Source organism: Hyperolius riggenbachi, chromosome 7 (assembly GCF_040937935.1).
Source record: "Hyperolius riggenbachi isolate aHypRig1 chromosome 7, aHypRig1.pri, whole genome shotgun sequence".
Taxonomy (NCBI): Eukaryota; Metazoa; Chordata; class Amphibia; order Anura; family Hyperoliidae; genus Hyperolius; species Hyperolius riggenbachi.
Genome location: NC_090652.1, coordinates 285,773,979 through 285,795,245, shown reverse-complemented (window position 1 = coordinate 285,795,245; position 21,267 = coordinate 285,773,979). Strand labels below are relative to the sequence as shown.

General features: G+C 43.0%; 1 protein-coding gene across 6 annotated transcripts in view; it reads right to left on the bottom strand.

Annotated features, from left to right (window-relative positions):
• LRP1B (LDL receptor related protein 1B) overlaps window positions 1-21,267 on the bottom strand; it is a 2,031,260-nt gene that overhangs the window by 110,708 nt on the left and 1,899,285 nt on the right. For all 6 annotated transcript variants that reach the window (XM_068245873.1, XM_068245875.1, XM_068245874.1 and 3 more), the window contains 4 exons: window positions 16,702-16,821; window positions 8,372-8,613; window positions 6,947-7,170; window positions 4,669-4,775 (listed from right to left, as the gene is read on the bottom strand). In XM_068245873.1, the coding sequence (XP_068101974.1) occupies window positions 4,669-4,775; window positions 6,947-7,170; window positions 8,372-8,613; window positions 16,702-16,821 (693 nt within the window). The remainder of the gene's footprint in view (window positions 1-4,668; window positions 4,776-6,946; window positions 7,171-8,371; window positions 8,614-16,701; window positions 16,822-21,267) is intronic.

The following is a 21,267-nucleotide window of genomic DNA, read 5'->3' as shown; positions in this document are numbered from 1 at the left end:
CTAACTGAACACAGGATATAAACAGTTCGTGTACGTATATATCAGCGTCACTGATGTATCAACGTAACACGAATACAAGGAAAATAATAAACGTGCTGGTATGCATATATATTGGCAATGAACCAATATATGATGCAAGACCAGCAAAGTGTCTTTAGAACAAGAAACACGATCCGGGACTAAAGCAACAGCAAGACAGGCTTAACTGAAGCTATGATAGCCCAAGGAGCCCTGCAGGAAGCAGATCTTTATACTGAGGTCATCCAATGGGAGCAGACATGCAGATTCCCACACAGGTGAATGATAATTAATCGCAAGCTGACAGCAAGAAAAGGCAGACAAAGCTATGCAGCTTGCATGGAAAGAGATCAGAACTGCCTGAGCTGCAGCACTACTACTGCGAGCAGTACCTGCTGCAGAAGCGATCATAACACTTACCTCAATAAAGACAAATTCATACATAAATGAATAATCTTTAGTAGCACTGGCAGCGCTTTTCGTGGGTCTCCTCCTACTTCCTCAGGCCAAATCAAGTGCCAAGCTATATTCAAAGCCAGGAATAGGCGCATTATTCCTGGCTCAGAACATAGCGTGGCACTTGATTTAGCCCGAGAAAGTGGGCAGAGACCCATGAAATGTGTTGCCAGTGCTGTTAAAGATTATTTATTTATGTAGGAATTCATTGAGGTAAGCCACCTCAAACCTTATTTATGTTAAAGATTTTAATTCATTTTATTATCCTTTGGGCACATTTTCATCCTGTGTGCGCCTGCCCTAGATGGTTCTTGGTCGAGGTGGTTAGTGGTAGCTGCCTCTGCCGAGCATCAACGATAGATCCAACCTGTTCAGCTCCTTACCCCTCCCGCTTTGCTATGTGTCAAGGCATTGCCCCTCCGCGTTCCTCTATAGCAAAATAATGCTATATAGTAACGCATCTGTACATCACCCAGCAGGGCCGGGCCGAGGCAAAGGCTGGAGAGGTTCCAGCCTCAGGGCGCAGTGTAGGAGGGGGCGCACAATTCATTCAGCTGTCATTCCCAATTGTGTTTGAAGCAGAAAGAAATAAGAAAAGAGGATACATGACAGTGACTGCAAGCCAGATAACTAGAGATTAAGGTGTTGGGGAGGTTGTGGGCCCCGTGGCACCTCTTAGTCTAATAGCAATCAGTGTGTGACGGCTGGGGTGGGAGGGATGGGGGGCGCACTTTGGAGTCTCAGCCTTGGGTGCTGAAGAACCTTGTCCCATCTCTGTCACCCAGCAGGAAATATAACCAAAGGGATCAAATACCAATGTTTACAGGCAATAGTCCTTGTAGGAACGTCCGTGGTTTAACCTAGTCTAGCCTTAGGCGTGCACCTTTGTAGTCTTGTAGAACTGATTAGCACAATGGTTAATAGGCTAGGTGGCGCTGCAGGTATTAAAAGCTCTTAGGCTAGGTGCACACTTAGCAGAAACACTATCGTTGTGGAAAACGCTGTGTTTTTGCCACTAGTGGAGGTCTATGGGCTGCAGGAAAAAATGTGCATATCAAAAACGATGTGTGCATTTTCAAAAACGCTGCTTTTGTTACATATTCTTCAAAAATGCAGCAAAAACGCACGTAATGAAAGTCATTGGAAACGCAATGGTATGCGTTTTACATGTGTTTTTCTATGCGTTTTTGGTAAAAAAAAAATTGTTTTATGATGTATTTCCGCTTCCTGTCGTCTTCCTAGTGATTTGCATGAAACGCAAAATAAAAATGCATGAAAAACGCATACAAAACGCATATGCATTTTGTATATGCGCACCGCAAACACATTAAAACACACACAAAACGCTTGAAAAAAGGCATTTGCGATATAAAAATGCTAACACAAGTGCAGTAAAAACGCAGCAAAAACGCACAAAACATAAAATGAAACATGACGTAAAACGCGGCCTTTCATGTTATGTTATGTGTGGACCCAGCCTTACTGTTTGTCTTCGTTTTCTTCCTGCTGATAACCTCAAACAACCCTTTCCTCACTCAAAGAACAATGGAATTATATAAAAATAGAAGCGCAATGGATACCGTTATTTTCTTTTCTTTTTTTTTTAATCAAAATACAATTTTAAAAAATCTGGAATTTTGGCCCAATGCTATCAGGATACCTGTGAACTTTTTATTTTTATATTGCATATAGACAGTGAAGAATTTTTGTATGCTAATTTGAATAAATGTTTATATTTTCTCACTTAACCTCCCTGGCGGTAAGCCCGTGCTATGCCGCCGGAAGGCACCGCTCAGGCCCCGCTGGGCCGATTTGCATTATTTTTTTTTTGCTACATGCAGCTAGCACTTTGCTAGCTGCGTGTTCAATCCGATCCGCCGCTATTCGTCGCGCCGCGGCCGCCCCCTCCCCCCGACCCCGTGCGCTGCCTGGCCAATCAGTGCCAGGCAGCGCTGTGGGGTGGATCGGAGTCCCCTATGACCTAGGTTCTCAACATGTGGTACGCGTACCCCAGGGGGTACTTCTGATGGTCCCAGGGGGTACTCGGACTTGACATACTTGCCTAAGAACAACAAATTTAGAGTTTTAGAAGTTGATAAATGTTATTTAAACAGCACCAAATTAGCATTTTAGTTAAAAGCAATAGTAAATGCTTGTAATTGTTTAAAACCAATTATCATGTACTATGATTAAATATATATTTGTCGAGGGGTACTTGCGATAATGTTTACTACACTAGGGGGTACTTGGTGAGTACAGGGTTTTAAAAGGGGTACATACCAATGAAATGTTGAGAAACACTGCCCTATGACGTCACAGCGTCGATGACGTCGGTGACGTCATCCCACCCGGTCGCCATGGCGACGGGGGAAGCCCTCCAGGAGATCCCGTTCTTTGAACGGGATCTCCGGCGATTGGAGGGGCTGGGGGGATGCCGCTGAGCAGCGGCTATCATGTAGCGAGACCTTGTCTCGCTACATGAAAAAGAAAAAATTAAAAAAAAAAACAAACGGATTTGCTGCCCCCTGGCGGTTTTTTAAGCAAACCGCCAGGAGGGTTAAAGAGGCCCTACTTATTACATGTAGTAGAATGTGGTTATGGTAATTATTCAGGATACCCAGTTTTATGGTCATTTTCCTGGATTCAGCAGAAACACTTCCTATCTTTATCTATCGCTGTATATTGGGTATTACAGAGTACCCAGCAAGCTCATGGTGAACCAGAACTCCCAGGAGTGTGTAAGGGGCTACAAAGGACCAAAAAAATCCCTCTTACTAAAATGCTATGGAAAACAAAAGTTTGCCTTCTTAAAACAGAAAGTATTTGTGATTATTCAGGTTGAGTGAGCTCTGAGATGTCTCCCACAATGCATCACTGCTGAAATATGCAAATCATCCTTTGTTGTCCTTGTAAGCTAAACATACAGACTGTTTTTAGATTAGTTGATCCTCTGCTCTAGTGTGTTGCCCTGACAACTATCCTCCACAATATCATTCCTACCGTGTGTGTGCCAACGACTGTCACCTGACGAGGGTGTGGATATGCTGAAATGCGTAGTGACATCATTGGCACATGGAAGTCCGGCAGGGGCTACAGCTTGCATCCCAACTCCATCAGAAGGACCACCACCGCTGAAGGCCACGGCGGCAGAAAGCCTGCCCTCTGCGGACATGTCTAGGGCTTATGCCCATTTACAAGTGCATCACTTTCTGACCTCAGTAAGTGCATTTTAAATTGCCCGATTTTTTAATAAAATGGTATAACACTACGGATCTCTCCTCCTCCATTTTTGATCCTCATCAGTGCATGGCATGGATTAATGTGGCTCTATAGTGCATAGCTCCCAACTGTCCCTCTTTCAGAGGGACAGTCCCTCTTTGGGAGCCCTGTCCCTCTTTCCTCCTTATTTGTCCCTCTTTCAGGACTTTGTCCCTCTTTCTATGTAAATATATATATATATATATATATATATATATATATTTCTCTACTAAGAATGTATTTGATTGACTCTAAACTTTATTCCCATCCGTTAATTTGATACATTACTAATTTTACAATGTTAAAATTAAGGAAAATTAACCAGGATATAAAGGACCAGTGTGGTTTGAATTATAAAACAACATATTTTTCTTATGAAATCTTTATCATATGCGTGACTAGGGTTGTGACGGGGGTGTGATCAGGGGTGTGGCAGGGGTGTAGCTTAAGTGTCCCTCTTTCTCATCTCAAAAAGTTGGGAGGTATGCTATAGGGTAAGACTTAAACACCCGGATTTACAGATTGCCCAGCAAGCTCATGGTGAACCAGAACTCCTAGGAGTATGTAAGGTTCTACAATGGACAAATATAAACAATGGACAAATATACTCCGTTTCCACACTGCCCATACCGCAATCATATAGTAAATCTAAGCAGTTCTGTTATGTTCTGTTCTGTGCTGATCTCAAAATCTTGCCCAACTGTTTGCAGTATTGTGCTGCTCTTGACATCCCTTCCAGCATTTTAGTAAATAAAAAACCCATCCGCTTCTTGTCACAGTATGGCCTTTGCAAGAATGACATTATTACCCTGATGTAGGAAGTGTAAAGTGTGGGCAACATCCTTCCTGTTCTAAGGCTGATACTATCTGAAAGCAGCGATCCCGGGAGATGGATTAAACTTATACCGAATGTAACAGCTATAATACTTCAGGTACCTGTGGGCCGCTGCAGGTTTTTTTGCACTAAAATTCTTCTCAAAGTGCCATCCATCCCCGCCTCTTCAATGTGCGAGCGATCGCCGATGACCGTCCAGTACATCATGCTGACATTGGAGAAAGGGGAAAAGAAGTGTAGAGGAAATGATAACATAAAGAAGACACCTCGTGAGATGTTACAGCAACACAAGACAGACCATTAGCTGCTTCCTGAATGCCTGTGGTGTATTTTTATACTACGTGAAACTAGGCCATATTATAATAGTGTGCATTCTTATGATAAATACTATAGCAATAAATACATAACAGAATGCGTGCCCATTTAATACATGCTCTGAGAGGAAAGCAATTTTATCTCAAGCAAAATGCATTGTCCTTAAAGAGAGCCCGAGGTGGGCTCAAAAAATGCAAAAAAAAGCAGGCTACCTGATACACGGGGCTGAGCGGACCAGGTAGCCACAAAAACCGCAGCTCCCCGCCGCTTCTATGGTCCACAATGGCCCACTTTCATGACCTGTGGGTCATATAGCTACACTGAGAGACTGTGGGCGAGATTTATCAACGCATTACCAACATTTTTTTCTTCTTAATCTGGTCTAACCAGCAGGGAGAACAGTTCTGCATGATAATAAGAACCTTCTTAAATCCTAGGTAATAGTGGCAATTTAGCATTAATTTCTAGAGCTGCACTACAGTTAAGAAAAGTGCAAATCCATCCCTAAACTGGCACAGATTAAGAAGTGCTTTATAGCAGTTCTACAGATGTAGAACTACAAGCTAAACATGATTGCAGAGTGCAGGCTACTCATGATCTGTGATGTGCTCCTCCCCTCTGCTGAATTCCTCCTCAGAGCCAGCTGCTATCAATACAGCAGGTGTGTTGGTTACCTCAGCAACAGCAATTCCCCTCACACACTGCACTGTCTGAGAGACATTCCTAGCTCCTCCTATTTTACAACAGTTTTAGAAGGAATCTGCACTATTGAATGATTTCTTAAGATGCCTGAGACAGTTCTGCATGATTTTCTAAAAACCTACCAATATTTTGTCTCAAACACTCTTGATCAATCTGGCCCTGTGTGTCTCTCATAGTGTGCAGGGAGGCAGGAGAGCAGCAGGGGGCGTGGCCATGGAGGTAGAGTTGCCCAATGGCAGCTCAGGAAACCCTGCAGGAACACCCCTGTGGGTTTTTTAAACAGGGAATTCCTCTCCCCTGTGTTTACCTCTGAGTTGATGACAAATCTTGTGGCAAAACTCTGGGGGCTATGATGCAGCAGTGGGGGGGGGGGGGCATAGAGCGACACAGAGCCATGTCATTAGGCAGAGGACATGGCTCTGTGTCCCATCTGCTGCCAATTAGGGTCAGCTGCCAGTTCAAGTTCCCTTTAAAGAGAACCTGAGGTGAGAGGTGTATGGAGGTCTGCAGGCACAAGGGGGCCCATGGCTATAGGGGCCCTTTCTTCTTACCTACTCTCCTTCCTTTAGGTCTTCCTGCCTTCAGAGCAGATATTGTTTTGGGCACACTTGTTATGGATGGGGAAGTCATGGTGGCCAGGGGCATAACGAAAGCCCCCATGACACCCACCATCACTGGGGGACAAAGGTAAGGAACACCAGTCCTGCCACCTGAAGTAGGTAATGTATAACGCTCCACTGCCGGCCGCTCTGCTTTTATCCCTGCATTAGCTGACAGGATCATGCTCCTGGTATGGTGCAGTTAGACCCCTGATGGTGACTACACTGTAATTGGGGGCTCAGGCCTAGGGACTGCTTTCTGGAAAGGCCACAAAGGTCTTGGCCTTGGGCGGCTGGAGCCCAAGGGGTCACCTGGACATAAAAGAGGGGCTGCAACATATGAAAGAGGATGCTGAAGATGGAGAGCAACAAAAAAAAACTGATACTCAAGGGACTACTATACATGGATGATACACATGGAAGAGGGGGCTGCACATGGAATGGGAGGGACTACTGCACACAAAAGGGGAGCCACAACATACTTGACCCAGGAGCACAAAAAGTATAAAGCCGGCCTTGGGATAACCACTGGCTGACAGCGAGTCTTGGCCAATGGGGTCATCACGTGACTTGTATTTATGCAACTGGCCATTCCTCAAAAAAATGAAATTCTACTAAAACCAGAAAGTGAACAGTTCTACTATAGAAACAAGCAAGGTTTACATGCACTTAGGTTTCCATGATTTGGCCATAAAGTCTCTTTAGGATTTCACTTGTAAAAATTTGTATTTGACACAATGGGCTTAGATCAGAGCGGACTTACCCTTTTTTGGGATTGACAGCAATTGCATAGGGTTCCCCAGCAATATTGGTGAGCAGCCGGGTACAGTTGGGTCCATTGATTTGTCCAACATTTATGGAATATCTAAGGCTTGTCCAGTGCGTGGTGTAATAGCTGAACCAGTGCATCCGGGAGTGATCCGTCCAGTAGATGTTTCCCGCGATCCAATCCACAGCTATGTCACGGGGCCTCTTGAACTCAGGACACTTCAGGATGAAAACATCATCATCAGGTTCTCTTTCATTACACACAAGAATTAGTGCTTGACTGATTTTTTTTTTCAGTTTCTTCAGGACTGGATAACACACTAGGGGCTTGATTCACTAACCGTCGCCAAGTATTAGACCGAAGTGAAAAGCCACTCAGTGCCCAAAATGTAGTTTTGCGCGCACTAATAGCCACACAAAGCTACATCGAGCATAGCCCAAGGCAGTGCATGTGCAGCCCTGTAAACGAAAACGGCGCACTGCTTCGGGGGCACCCGGTGTGCCATTTTAGTCATACCGGGTGCAACGTTTACAGGGCAGCGCAGGGGCAAACCCAGGTTTTTCAAGGTGGGATTCCTGAAAGGTCTCCCTCAGCTACGCACAATATAGTACAATAATATGGTAGGACATCATGCTGGGTACACATAATGCAATTTACCGTCCGACTGACAGGATCTGACAATTATTTCATAAAAGTCTAATCTTCTGCTGCCGATCAACAACGGGATCGATTAAGAGCAGTTTGGATACAGATAATGAGTACAGCCAACATCGCTAATGAAGGGTAAAGTAAAACATTCACACAGCAGGGCACAGGGCTGTGCTCATATCTGAGTCTGTGCTCTGTTAATATTGAAATATGATAACAGAGGCGCCAAGTAGAATAAAATTAGTTAAAATTGTCAAAAAGGGGGAAGTGGGTGGACTCACCTCCCTTCTGAAAAAAAGGCCTGACAATGGACAGGTTATTTACAGTCTAAAGTAACATTTATTAGTAACTCCAAAAGTGCAACGCGTTTCACGGGTAACAGTCCCGCTTCTTCACGTAAACGATTTTTGGAGGGTGCAAAATCAGGTCATGAACCAGGTAGAGCGCCTCTGTCACAAACTAAAGGTGCACATCAATAATACAATCTGAATTGTACAACCTTACCAAATGTATGTAGTAGAGGGGTAAACCAAGTGAATATTTTCTTTTTGAATGGATAATTTAGTTAGTCCCTTATTTTACATTTGGTAAAATTGTATAATCATAAATGGTCACCCTAAATCTGGGAAAACCCATTTGATTACCTTTCTGCTTGCTGTCAGCTGTAGTGATATTTCATTGAGAAGGTTTGAAAACATCTCTGAGGAAAGTTAATTGAATATTGGTACCTTATGCATTATAATAACCCAAAGTCTTAACTCCACAACTCACTATCAGTCCACTCTTGGTTTCTTTGCCTGCTCTGCCATGGAAGGTGTTATAGAACATTCCTCCGGGGTTGAATTGAGTGCTCCATATGATCATGTTGCCCTGGAGGTAGGTGTCCATCCCGGTGATCCTAGAATTGTGGGCAATGCGGGATATCTGCTGGTGTTCCACATTGTAGCCAAATGGGTACCTAAAAGCCAGGACTTCAGTGTCATTGGCCACGTACAGGACTTGCTCCTCTGAGTCTGGAATTAAAAAGAATACAGAATTAGAATTTGGTAACATTAGGGATGGTGGGAAATGCCGATTTCAGATTACACGCAAATTAAGATTTTTGCCAATTTTTTTAAATTTTCCAATTTTTACGATTTTAAAGGGTTTTTTTGTCACTTTTTACCTCCTTTGATTGGCTAAATATGATTGGCTTGCTCCAGTTCTGAGAATGCAGCATTTTACAGCAGTAATCGGAATTCCAGGAAAATTTAAGGCCATTCACAAGACTCAAGAACACTCGGTAGTATCAGAGTCTTGTGATTGGTCTGAAATTACCGTGCTAATCCAATTTTCACAAAACAAAAATTGCATTCTCTGATTGGTCCAATGCTTCTGAGCTGTGTGGTTGAGCTAAAACTACAGAATTAAAGTTGATCCGATTTCTGCATAAATTTGATTTCCTTTTTCCGGATTCCAATCTGAAATACCAAATTTCGATCAGAAATGTCAATTCCACGAAATCTGAATACGCATCCCTGAGTAGCATGAGGAGGATGATATACTGAGGATACAGATAGTAGATTCACAGTGGTAAGTGGACTCTTGAGTGACACACCTGGTCAGTGTTAGACAAACACCCTTATGGCATCTACATGCAACATCGTCCCTCTTAAAGGATACCCGAAGTGACATGTGACGTGATGAGACAGACATGGGTATGTACAGTGCCAAGCACACTAATAACTATGCTGTGTTCCTTTTTTTCTTTCTCTGCCTGAAAGAGTTAAATATCAGGTATGTAAGTGGCTGACTCAGACAGGAAGTGACTACAGTGTGACCATCACTGATAAGAAATTCCAACTATAAAACTCTTTCCTAACAGAAAATCGCTTCTGAGAGCAGGAAAGAGATAAAAAGGGACAATAGTTCATAGATTTTAGCTCTGGCATACTTCAATGAATGTGTCATTGAGCAAAAACAATAAAACAGTTAAAACCTAAAAAGTAGATTTAAACATAAAGTAAAACTGTGGAATATCGTAAAAAGTCATTTTTAGGAGAAGGAAGATAGATACAATCGTTTATTTCATTCGTTTATTTTCGCTTTGGGTGTCCTTTAATGGAAGCATCATTACTATATGATTCTAATTAGGTATTCATACCTTATTAAAACGCTATGAATGGGCAATAGTTAATAATAATCAACGTCAAAAGTAAAATTATAGCTGTCTCAATTTAGATTACTGTACTAGTTGTTTTTATTTGTCGCCAAAACAAATTCTTTCTAATATTTAACTTTTTCTGATATTTATATTTTTTGGTTTGCATAGAATTTATTTTCGCTGAAACAAAGTCTGTTTGTTCACTCTTCTAATTTATGACATCAGAGTCTTGCCCTGTCACTATAATTCGCCAAACTTGTAGTTATATCTTTGGCATTACTTTTCCCACTTCCGTTGTAAATACTGCAGGACAAGGCTAGAAGCCGGGAAGCCAATAAGTCTTTTTACAATAGACTTCTTTGGAAGAATGATAAATATGTGGAACTGCAACAATACTGCGTATCCTCTCTGCAAAAAAAACTATCAACAATTTCAACAAGGAAGCACTAAAGGTGCTAATTAAAGGTGCAATTTTTAATAAATCACACTTTTTTAATAGGATCATTTAGAGCCAAAGAAAAGATTGTATCTAATTGATAGAATCCAAACTATTCCCAATATTGAAATTAGTTGTGATCGTATCTGTGTAAAAATCTGCCATGCCAATAGACCAGTTATTTAAGGAAACTATCAATAATGCGATCATTCATGATCATTTGGGTCCACAAGCTTCTCTATTTTTAATACAATAAGAATGAAAATCTGAAAAACAATCTGATAACATATCTGAGGTTAGGGCTAGGCAATAGGAAGGTGATTAGGATTGTAAGGATAAACTAAAATGGGAGGTTAGGGCTAGGCAATAGGAAGGGGATTAGGATTGTAATGTCACACTAGTATGGGTGGTTAGGGCTAGGCAATAGGAAGGGGATTGGGATTGTAAGGTTATACTAGAATGGGTGGTTAGGGCTAGGCAATAGGAAGGTGATTAGAATTGTAAGGTTACACTAGAATGGGAGGTTAGGGCTAGGCAATAGGAAGGGGATTAGGATTGTAAGGTTACACTAAGATCGGATGTTAGGGCTAGGCAATAGGAAGGGGATTGGGATTGTAAGGTTACACTAGGATGGGAGGTTAGGGCTAGGCAATAGGAAGGGGATTGGGATTGTAAGGTTACACTAAGATGGGAGGTTAGGGCTAGGCAATAGGAAGGGGATTAGGATTGTAAGGTTACACTAAGATGGGAGGTTAGGGCTAGGCAATAGGAAGGGGATTGGGATTGTAAGGTTACACTAGGATGGGAGGTTAGGGCTAGGCAATAGGAAGGGGACTGGGGTTGTAAGGATAAACTAAAATGGGAGGTTAGGGCTAGGCAATAGGAAGGGGATTAGGATTGTAATGTCACACTAGGATGGGTGGTTAGGGCTAGGCAATAGGAAGGGGATTGGGATTGTAAGGTTACACTAGAATGGGTGGTTAGGGCTAGGCAATAGGAAGGGGATTGGGATTGTAAGGTTACACTAAGATGGGAGGTGAGGGCTAGGCAATAGGAAGGGGATTAGGATTGTAATGTCACACTAGTATGGGTGGTTAGGGCTAGGCAATAGGAAGGGGATTGGGATTGTAAGGTTACACTAGAATGGGTGGTTAGGGCTAGGCAATAGGAAGGGGATTGGGATTGTAAGGTTACACTAGAATGGGTGGTTAGGGCTAGGCAATAGGAAGGGGATTGGGATTGTAAGGTTACACTAGGATGGGTGGTTAGGGCTAGGCAATAGGAAGGGGATTGGGATTGTAAAGTTACACTAAGATGGGAGGTGAGGGCTAGGCAATAGGAAGGGGATTAGGATTGTAAGGTTACACTAAAATGGGAGGTTAGGGCTAGGCATTAGGAAGAAGAATTGGGATTGTAAATTTACAGTAGGAAGGGAGTTTAGAGCTAGGTGATAGGGGCAAGATTGGGATTGTTAAAGCACAGCTGCTAAATTAACCTCCCATCCTAATGTAACCTTACAATCTCAATCCCCTTTCTATCACATAGCCTTAACCTAAAATCCTAGAGTTACATTACAATCCAACCTCCTTCCTATTGCCTAGCCCTAACCACTCATCCTAGTGTGTAACCTTGCAATCCCAATATCACTCCTACCCTATCAACTAGCCTTAATCTCCCATCCTAGTGTAACCTTACAATCCCAATATCACTCCTACCCTATTACCTAGCCCTAATCTCCCATCCTAGTGTAACCTTACAATGCCACTATCACTCCCATCACCTAGCCATAATCTCCCATCCTAGTGTAATCTTACAATGCCACTATCACTCCCATCACCTAGCCATAATCTCCCATCCTAGTGTAATCTTACAATGCCACTATCACTCCCATCACCTAGCCATAATCTCCCATCCTAGTGTAATCTTACAATGCCACTATCACTCCCATCACCTAGCCCTAATCTCCCATCCTAGTGTAACCTTACAATGCCACTATCACTCCCATCACCTAGCCATAATCTCCCATCCTAGTGTAATATTACAATGCCACTATCACTCCCATCACCTAGCCATAATCTCCCATCCTAGTGTAATCTTACAATGCCACTATCACTCCCATCACCTAGCCATAATCTCCCATCCTAGTGTAATCTTACAATGCCACTATCACTCCCATCACCTAGCCATAATCTCCCATCCTAGTGTAACCTTACAATGCCACTATCACTCCCATCACCTAGCCATAATCTCCCATCCTAGTGTAATCTTACAATGCCACTATCACTCCTATCACCTAGCCATAATCTCCCATCCTAGTGTAATCTTACAATGCCACTATCACTCCCATCACCTAGCCATAATCTCCCATCCTAGTGTAACCTTACAATGCCACTATCACTCCCATCACCTAGCCATAATCTCCCATCCTAGTGTAATCTTACAATGCCACTATCACTCCCATCACCTAGCCATAATCTCGCATCCTAGTGTAATCTTACAATGCCACTATCACTCCCATCACCTAGCCATAATCTCCCATCCTAGTGTAACCTTACAATGCCACTATCACTCCCATCACCTAGCCATAATCTCCCATCCTAGCGTAACCTTACAATGCCACTATCACTCCCATCACCTAGCCATAATCTCCCATCCTAGTGTAATCTTACAATGCCACTATCACTCCCATCACCAAGCCATAATCTCCCATCCTAGTGTAATCTTACAATGCCACTATCACTCCCATCACCTAGCCATAATCTCGCATCCTAGTGTAATCTTACAATGCCACTATCACTCCCATCACCTAGCCATAATCTCCCATCCTAGTGTAATCTTACAATGCCACTATCACTCCCATCACCTAGCCATAATCTCGCATCCTAGTGTAATCTTACAATGCCACTATCACTCCCATCACCTAGCCATAATCTCCCATCCTAGTGTAACCTTACAATGCCACTATCACTCCCATCACCTAGCCATAATCTCCCATCCTAGTGTAATCTTACAATGCCACTATCACTCCCATCACCTAGCCATAATCTCCCATCCTAGTGTAATCTTACAATGCCAATATCACTACTATCACCTAGCCATAATCTCCCATCCTAGTGTAATCTTACAATGCCAATATCACTACTATCACCTAGCCATAATCTCGCAACCTAGTGTAATCTTACAATGCCACTATCACTCCCATCACCTAGCCATAATCTCCCATCCTAGTTGTCACGAGCATTTCCTCTGTTCTCCTGCTGGTGGCAGCACTTGCATGAACTGTTATGGACATCCGCTGTCCACCAGCAGATGGCCCCCTTCCAGTCTTTGGACAGTTGCTGCAGTTCTTCAGTTCACCTGCGGGTGTTACATTGAGTTCCATGGAATATGCAGATCAAGTCACCTGACAGATTGGACTGCCTATTTAAGGCCAGGTTGTGCTTCAATCTGGTGCCAGATTATTGAGTTCTTGTGTTGCTGATATCTGGACACCTTCTGTACCTGTTACCTGTTCTGATCTGTTCATCTGATTTTCCTGGTTTGACTCTGCTATGCTTTATGACCTTGCTACTTGCTTGCTGATTCCTGTACCACGTATCCCTGTATATTGCTGTATATATTTGTGCTCATTGTTCACCTGTTTATAGTTAGTCAGTCAGTTAGGATTGTTATTGCTGGTGTTGTGGTGTGGGGCTTGCTGGGATTTGTGGTTCCGTTCATGTGTGCAGTGTTTCATTTGTAAATAGTGCACTAACCTTAAATAAACAATTATTATTTCACTTTACCCATGTCTGGTCTTCAGTACATTACTGCAAACGTGGTTATCTGCTTGTCTGTGCAGACTTCAGCAATCTGTCTGCACAGCCCGTGACACTAGTGTAATCTTACAATGCCACTATCACTCCATCACCTAGCCATAATCTCCCATCCTAGCGTAACCTTACAATGCCACTATCACTCCCATCACCTAGCCATAATCTCGCATCCTAGCGTAATCTTACAATGCCACTATCACTCCCATCACCTAGCCATAATCTCCCATCCTAGTGTAATCTTACAATGCCACTATCACTCCATCACCTAGCCATAATCTCCCATCCTAGTGTAATCTTACAATGCCACTATCACTCCATCACCTAGCCATAATCTCCCATCCTAGTGTAATCTTACAATGCCACTATCACTCCCATCACCTAGCCATAATCTCCCATCCTGGTGTAATCTTACAATGCCACTATCACTCCCATCACCTAGCCATAATCTCCCATCCTAGTGTAATCTTACAATGCCACTATCACTCCCATCACCTAGCCATAATCTCCCATCCTAGTGTAATCTTACAATGCCACTATCACTCCCATCACCTAGCCATAATCTCCCATCCTAGTGTAATCTTACAATGCCACTATCACTCCCATCACCTAGCCATAATCTCCCATCCTAGTGTAATCTTACAATGCCACTATCACTCCCATCACCTAGCCATAATCTCCCATCCTAGTGTAATCTTACAATGCCACTATCACTCCCATCACCTAGCCATAATCTCCCATCCTAGTGTAATCTTACAATGCCACTATCACTCCCATCACCTAGCCATAATCTCCCATCCTAGTGTAATCTTACAATGCCACTATCACTCCCATCACCTAGCCATAATCTCCCATCCTAGTGTAATCTTACAATGCCACTATCACTCCTATTACCTAGCCATAATCTCCCATCCTAGTGTAATCTTACAATGCCACTATCACTCCCATCACCTAGCCATAATCTCCCATCCTAGTGTAATCTTACAATTCCTATCACGTACCCCTAGCCTCCCTTCCTAGTGTAAATTTGCAATCCCAATCTCACCCCTATCACCTAGTCCTAACCACCCATCCTAGTGTATCCTAACAATCCCAATATTCTTCCTATTGCCTAGCCCTAGCCTCCCATCCTAGTGTTGTGTAGCAGGAAGAAGTGCTGGAAAAACAAAAAAACAAACAAACAAAAAAACCAGACAAAAGCTTTGTTGTAATACAGGAATATCAGTAATGTCATTACCAATATTCTATAGGCTTTAGTTTGCACTCAGCTGATGTAAACGTATGTGCCAGACTAGCATACAACAAGCCCCCCTGCAGCTGCTGTCACCTGACAGTAAACAAAGCATGTAGAGCTAGATGTCTGCAGAGGGCAGTGTTGCTCGGATACAGTCCGTGATCACGGCATAGCAGTGATTAACAAGCATATTTTTCACTATCCGATATTGTGATTCGAATCCGTGATCAGGAATCCATCACAGAAGTCAATCACAAATTCAGCAGTTATTCCAAGTATTCGGCCCGTCATCAGGGAAAAAATATCTGTGATTATCACCTGGAAACCCGCCGACTTTAGCGGTTAATAGCAAAGCTCCCTTACATGGTAGAAACACCAAATTTGACAGATATGTTAAGAAGAAAAGTGGGAACAAGAGGAAAACATTTTTTAAAAAGACCAGTTATAGTTTTTGAGAAAATCGATTTTAAAGTTTCAAAGGAAAGTAGTATACATTTAAATGCGGTAATGATGGTAAATGGCAGTTAATGTATTTACTGCATTTTCATGTATACTTTTTTCCTTTGAAACTTTAAAATCGATTTTCTCAAAAACTATAAGCTCTTTTTGCAAAAAAAATTTTTTAAGTTGTAGCCACTAATCACCTTTATAAGTCGTGCAATTTTGGTGATTGTAGCATGTATGGGGGCTTTGCTATTAAAGGATACCCGAAGTGACGTGTGACATGATGAGATAGACATGTGTATGTACAGTGATTAGCACACAAATAACTAGGCTGTGTTCCTTTTTTTTCTTTCTCTGTCTGAAAGAGTTAAACATCAGGTACATAAATGGCTGACTCGGTCCTGACTCAGACAGGAAGTGACTACAGTGACTACAGTGTGACCCTTACTAATTAGAAATTCCAACTATAAAATACTTTCCTAGCAGAAAATGGTTTCTGAGAGCAAGAAAGAGGACAAAAAGGGGAATTTCTTATCAGTGAGGGTCACACTGTAGTCACTTCCTGTCTGAGTCAGGACTGAGTCAACCACTTACATACCTGATATTTAACTCTTTCAGGCAGAGAAAGAAAAAAAGGAACACAGCGTAGTTATTTGTGTGCTAGGCACTGTACATACACATGTCTATTTCATCATGTCACATGACACTCCGGGTATCCTTTAACGTTAAAGTCAAATCCGTGATCACGGATTCTACATGTAATCACGGCTAAAATCCGAGTCGAATCTGGAGCTCTGATTCAAATCCGGATCACAATCAAGGCATATCCGGATTTCGATTCTGCCGCGGCCGGATTTACTCGAATTCGTAATTTGGGTATCCGAGCAACACTAGCAGAGGGAAGGGGTTCAAACTATTATTAGCACTACATTGAAAATAATTACAAACTGATGATAATGCTGTAACCAGCAGCTCACCAGCAAAGACCTGATTGTCATTTCCCATTCTCCTTTAAACAGATGTTGGGTTTACCTTTGGCGGTGCAGCTGTGGCCCTGCTCTATGAAGTTCCTGTCGCAGAAGCATCTGTAGGAGCCTTTCAAGTTGGTGCAGTGGTGGGAGCAGCTTCCCAGGAGGAAACATTCATTGATATCTGCAACACAAGCAAAGCAGGAGATCGCAGCGTGTTACCTATCAGAGGAATACCATTAAAAGCTTTACCGCCGCAGCCGAGGCTCCCACACTTTCAAAGCCGGAATACACAAGTTACTTTATTAACAACAACAAAAAAAGAGCTTTGAGACCACATACCTGAGCAAAAATTTATATTAAGCATTTTTTAAATTCAACCTGAGCCTATGTTGAGATTGCAGCAGTTTACTAGACAAGAACTATTCTGAAACAAAAAAAGCGCCACAGCCCAATTCCAAACAAAGACAACACTTTGGATAGGAAATTGGTTGCTGTCAACATTAACCACTTGCTGACCAGTGGCTTTCTGGCTGATCTGTGTTGCGTAGGCTCTCTAGCCCGCAGCACAGATCAGGTTTTAGCCAGGGCGATCAGACTTACCCCCTTTTTTCCCCACTAGGGGGAAGTCCTGCTGGGGGGTTCTGATCGCCGCCGGCTCTCTGCGCTTTGCGGGGGGGGGGCTCTTCAAAGCCCCCCTCGGCAGCGTTTTCAGCGCTCCGTCCCTCTCCCTCCCTCTCCCTTCCCCTCTGAGCTGCGCAGGACGGATATCCGTCCTGCGCATTGTAGGATAGGCTTCAGCCTATCAAATGACGGCGATCCCCGGCCAGTCAGAGGCCGGGGATCGCCGATCTGCCTTACGGCGCTGCTGCGCAGCAGCGCCATATGATGTAAACAGCGGGGATTTCTTCCCCGCGTGTTTACATTTCGCCGGCGCGCCGCGATTGGCGGCTCTCCGGCTGTTCACGGAGACAGCCTCCATGAATGGACATGGAAAGGCCGCTCGAACGAGCGGCCGTTTCCATGGAAACTTGCAGACGACCAGTTTACGCCAATCGGCGTTAGCTGGTCGTCAAGAGGTTAAAGTGGCCCTAAACTCATGTCACTGTGGCCCTAGATCTGGCTCATTCAGCTCCCAAACAGTAATAATGCCATTTTCCTCTTTTCATCCCCATCTTTTTATCAAGAGTGTTTCAGAAAATCATCTTTACTGGCTGTAAACTTAATTGGAAAGCTAACATTCAATAACATTATAGGTGCGTACACACGCACTACATCCGGCGGCAATGACGGGTCCGTCGGACGCTCTTACTGGGCGGACGTTCAGCCGACAGTAGTGCATGTGTATGTGCTGTCGGTGGACTGATAAGGCTGTTTTCTGAATGACTGAATGATCCACTGAGCGGATTGTTCAGAAACAGCCTTATCAGTCCGTCGACAGCGCGTTCACACGCACTACCGTCGGCTGAACGTCCGAGCAGCGGGAGAGTCTGACAAACCCGTGGTTGCTGGATGTAGTGCGTGTGTACGCACCTTTCGTCTTTAAAACAATAGCAACTTCAAAGGAATTATCTCATTTGAGATAGTGCACTGCTTTTATCCTCAGCTAGCAGAACTTCTTGTGCTGTAACTTCTTGGAATGCTTTGATGTCACTCTGGTAGCAGAAGATATAGAAACTGAAAGCAGAAGTCCTCTGTTAATGTATCACACTGCTCCCTTGTGTCAAGTGGCCATAAATACACATTGCAGAAGTACTTATTTGTAGCAAGGAAATGTAATAATAAATAAATATGCTAAAATAAATTGGACTAGAGCACTTGAAAATCTTTAAATAAATTGATTGCTAAAGAGTTAAAAGACTTGGGCAGTTCTAGTTATATTTTTTAACAATAGCAGATCTTACCTTTAAAATTGAATTAAAGAATAACTATCACAAAAATCATGAAATATAAAATACATGTAAACACATACAATTAAGGAGTATGTTTCTTCCAGAGTAAAATGAGCCATAAAGTACCTTTCTCAGATGTTGATGTCACTTACAGTACGTAGTAGAAATCTGACATTTTTTGGACTAGCCCATCTCTTCATCAGGGATTCTCAGGGTTTTCTTTATTTTCAAAAGCGCTTAGTGAATGGCAGTTGTTCCAACTGCTGAAAAAGTGTACAGAGAGCAGGGAGGCTGGCCAGCATCTTTGTTTAGAGCCTTTTCAGGAGGTGTCTTTATAAAAAATAAAGGCCATACTGAGAATCCCCCATGAAGAGATGGACTAATCTAAAATCTGACGGTTGTGTCAGATCTCTACTACCTACTGAAAATGACAGCAACAAAGGAGGAAAGTAATTTATGGCTCATTTTACTTTGAAATAATTATAGTACTCATTTGTATGTGTTTATTTATTTTTTTAATTTACAATTTTTCATGATAGTGGTCATTTAATCACTTAAGAACCACAGGCTTTACCCCCTAATGACCAGGCTATTTTTTTTTTTTTTTTACAAATTAGGCCACTACAGTTTTAAAGGAAACCTACACTGCGAAGGATAGGGATTTTTTAATTTTCAAATAATACCAGTTGACTGACTCTCCTGCTGATCCTGTGTCTCTAATACTTTCAGCCACAGCCCCTCAACAAGCATGCAGATCAGGTGCTCTGACTGAAGTCAGACTGGATTAGCTGCATGCTTGTTTCAGTGATTCAGCCACTAATGCAGCTAAAGAGATCAGCAGGACTGACAAGCAACTGGTACTGGTTAAAGGGAAACATCCATATCCCTCTCAGTTAAGGTTCCCTTTAAGGGCTTGCTGCAGGGCCGTACAACTCAGCACACAAGTGATTCCCCTCTCGCCCCTTTTTCTGCCCACCATCAGAGCTTTCTGTTGGTGGACTCTGATTGGTGCTGCAGTGTTTGTTTGTTTATTTGTAAACATCTATTTGCTTTTTTTTTTTTTTTAAATACATTTTGCCCTTTTGAAATATTTTATTTACTACCCTCCCTCCACCCGCCAGCCAATCCCAGCGATGGCTCTTATAGACATCAGCCCATGAGAGCTGCTCTCCTGCCTCCCAGGGGGGACAGCCGTGTGACATGTAAAAAGACGGTGGTTTGGCCGTCTAAAAGTCTCCTAGCGGCGATTGGGGTGCACAATCTCCTGCAGAACACGCCCCCAGGACTGCACACCAATTGGCGTTAGGCGGTCCTGGGGCTGCCGCCACGTTCAGGCCAATTAGCATGGAGCGGTCTTTAGGTAGTTAAAATGTAATAAAAGGTAGTGGCCGTATTACAAAGTGACAACATTAGCAGAAAAAAAGGCAGCTGATCTGCAGGTGACGTGCCGCATTGACTGCAGATATTGTTTTCCTGCTGGAAGGAATTAGCGGCTTGTTACATGTCTAATTGCCTGGCTAGTGACAGGGGTAACCCCTGCAAGGGACAGGTCTGATCTCCATTAACACTATGGATCTGTGTGTGTTCGGAGTGACACGGCCATGCAATACACTTATCCGTGCAATCAGTCACAGCATCAGGACCATTTCTCTTCCCGGCTGAGTGTGTCAGATCTCTGGCCTCTCTCCAGCGCCGCACAATGTAAACATTTCACGTCATTCCCGGGACTTGTGTCTGCTACGGCTTTACATCATAGCTCAATTAAATAATCAATCCATCCTTCAAAGCTGCAATCCATAATTACTGGAGGTTCATGTCGCAAGTATATATTATTGGCTCTCACACTTAAACTGCACCTGAACTCTGGCACAGGACAGAAGGGAAACAGAGAGAAATGGACCTTGTGTGTATTTAGAGAGTTTTGCCTGTCTAATCTCCCCTCATCTGTGTCTAATCACCTCTCTAATTTGATCTCTCAACTGTGTCAGCTGGCAGTGAAGCTAATTTCTAAACACAGGATATTAACCCTATAGGTGCGTACACACATGCGACTATAGTCGTTTGAAACGATCGTTTGAAAAAAAGCAGCCAACGACCATGAAGTCTAACGACGGACGAGCTAGATCGTTCAAAACGAACGATCTAGCTTGGCGGATTTTTCCCAACGAGGATCGTTTGCAAAAGTAGTACATCGTTGGAAACGGTCGTTCGTACTAGGCGTGACATTCGCATTTCACTATTTCTCCATGGAACTTTTCATTTTTATGCGCAAGCGCAATCGTTGCTTTATTTGTTGTAACGTTCGTTTTAACGATCAGATCTTACACACCTTTTACAACTAACTTTACTTAGGTCGTTCTTTCTTCAATTAAAAGTTCGTTTGTCGTTTATAACGAACGATCGTTGTCGCATGTGTGTACTTAGCATATGTCTGCTTCCATGAAACCATAAAGTAGACACAATGCAGATGTATTGCAGCTTTTATATCAGCTGTAATAAAGAAATGTTTTTCTCTAAAGGTTATTATGTTGTTGAGCAGAAAAGAAATTCTGAGTTCTGGTTTGCTTTAAAGGAGAACTGTACACCACCAAATTAGGTTCCCTGTCAGAGGTGGAGCCAGCCAGGGCCGGTTCTCTCATGAGGCAAGGTGAAACATTTGCATCAGGCGCAGAGATTACAGGGGCAGCATGTTTGTACTGTGTGTGTACACTAACAGCATGCAGTCAGAGTAGGAGGAG